The sequence below is a fragment of the Sinocyclocheilus anshuiensis genome, unplaced genomic scaffold (assembly GCF_001515605.1).
Source record: "Sinocyclocheilus anshuiensis isolate Anshui unplaced genomic scaffold, SAMN03320099.WGS_v1.1 scaffold6606, whole genome shotgun sequence".
Taxonomy (NCBI): domain Eukaryota; kingdom Metazoa; phylum Chordata; class Actinopteri; order Cypriniformes; family Cyprinidae; genus Sinocyclocheilus; species Sinocyclocheilus anshuiensis.
Window position 1 is genome coordinate 50,464 of NW_015541290.1, and position 1,233 is coordinate 51,696.

General features: G+C 42.3%; 1 protein-coding gene across 1 annotated transcript; it reads right to left on the reverse strand.

Moving 5' to 3' along the window:
* Positions 1–6: 6 nt before the first annotated feature.
* On the reverse strand, positions 7–1,060 carry LOC107690784 (sterile alpha motif domain-containing protein 9-like). The gene is made up of 2 exons (XM_016489201.1): positions 430–1,060; positions 7–313 (listed from the first exon to the last, which is right to left on the reverse strand). The coding sequence occupies exons 1-2, from the start codon at positions 888–890 to the stop codon at positions 274–276; spliced, it is 501 nt and encodes a 166-aa protein (XP_016344687.1). The 5' UTR covers positions 891–1,060; the 3' UTR covers positions 7–273.
* Positions 1,061–1,233: the final 173 nt, after the last annotated feature.

Sequence of the window (1,233 nt, forward strand, 5' to 3'; positions counted from 1 at the left end):
TCTCTCTCTCTCTCTCACACACACATACTCTCTCTCTCTATCTCTCTCTCTCTCTCTCTCTCTCTACATTCCTCTAAAAATAAGTGACCAATGTACCATGACTGAACTCTATTTATAACTAATAATTATCATCAACTTTTCTTCCCCCTTTCTTTCTCCAGAACATAGAAACAGAAATATTAAGAAGACATGTAAACATTTGTCCTGGATCAGCCGTCTGAGGACATTTGAGTTTCGGAGAGTCATTGCATCCCACAGTCACCTGCTCGAGCACTAAATCACACGGTTCTCATGTGATCTCTGCAGAGACAAGGACATTACATTTTTCACTGAGAAGAAAACACAGTTGACTCAATACTACTGATAAATGTTTGACGTATACGACAGTGTGTCATGAGTCTGAAATATAAAGTATTGCTGTACTTACAGTTCTCTTCATATCTGATGGTGTAGGCAACTGGTCCTCTGATATTGAAGCCCAGGTAGAAAGACACCTGGCCTGGTTTGCACGCACTAGACGGATCGTGAGGAGTGACTGGAATCTGTTGGCCATCTCTAACAGCAAACACTTCTTGATTCTTGACCTCTCCGTTGATACGCTGAAGACATTCGACGTCTGCATGCTCATGTCCTTCAGTGAGGAGCTCCATATCAATTTGATCTAGTTTTAATGCATGAACCAGTCTCTGCAAACCTTTCTCTTTCCCAAAGAAGAACAGAGGCACCAGGTAGCGACGGCGGAGGTATTTCTGATACTTTCTCTCATATGACTGACCCATGTATTGGACACACTTTTCAAGGTTTGGATGGTTTGTGATTCCTGGCTGTACTTCATCGGGCCAAAAGAGCAAAAGAATCAAGAGGTAAAACTCTGGGCTTCTGTCTTGCATTTCTCTCAGCCAAAGTTTCTGTAACCTGGCCTGAAGCTCTTCTGCTTGTTCACACGGCTCACCCGACTGACTCAAGACGATGTTGGCAAGAATGTAGAGGATGGTTTGGGTTTCATTGTCAGATCGTGGATGTTTAAGTGCACGCTGATGTTCTTTAAGCACATTGATGTCTGATTTTAGGGTGCTAGCAACATGCTAACACCATGTAATCATGCTAGAAACATGCTAATCCTGCTAGCATCTTGCTAGTAACATGCTAATCATGCTAACAACAGGCTAGTAACATGATAATTGTGCTAGCAAAATGCTAACAACATGCTAGAAACATGCTAATCATGCTAGC

Bases quoted from the DNA above. Each gene is read 5' to 3' on its own strand.
- LOC107690784 (XM_016489201.1), bottom strand. From the start codon at position 890: ATGCAAGACAGAAGCCCAGAGTTTTACCTCTTGATTCTTTTGCTCTTT. The intron at 314-429 runs CTGTAAGTACAG...AAATGTAATGTC, and splicing joins ACCATCAGATATGAAGAGAA to CTTGTCTCTGCAGAGATCAC.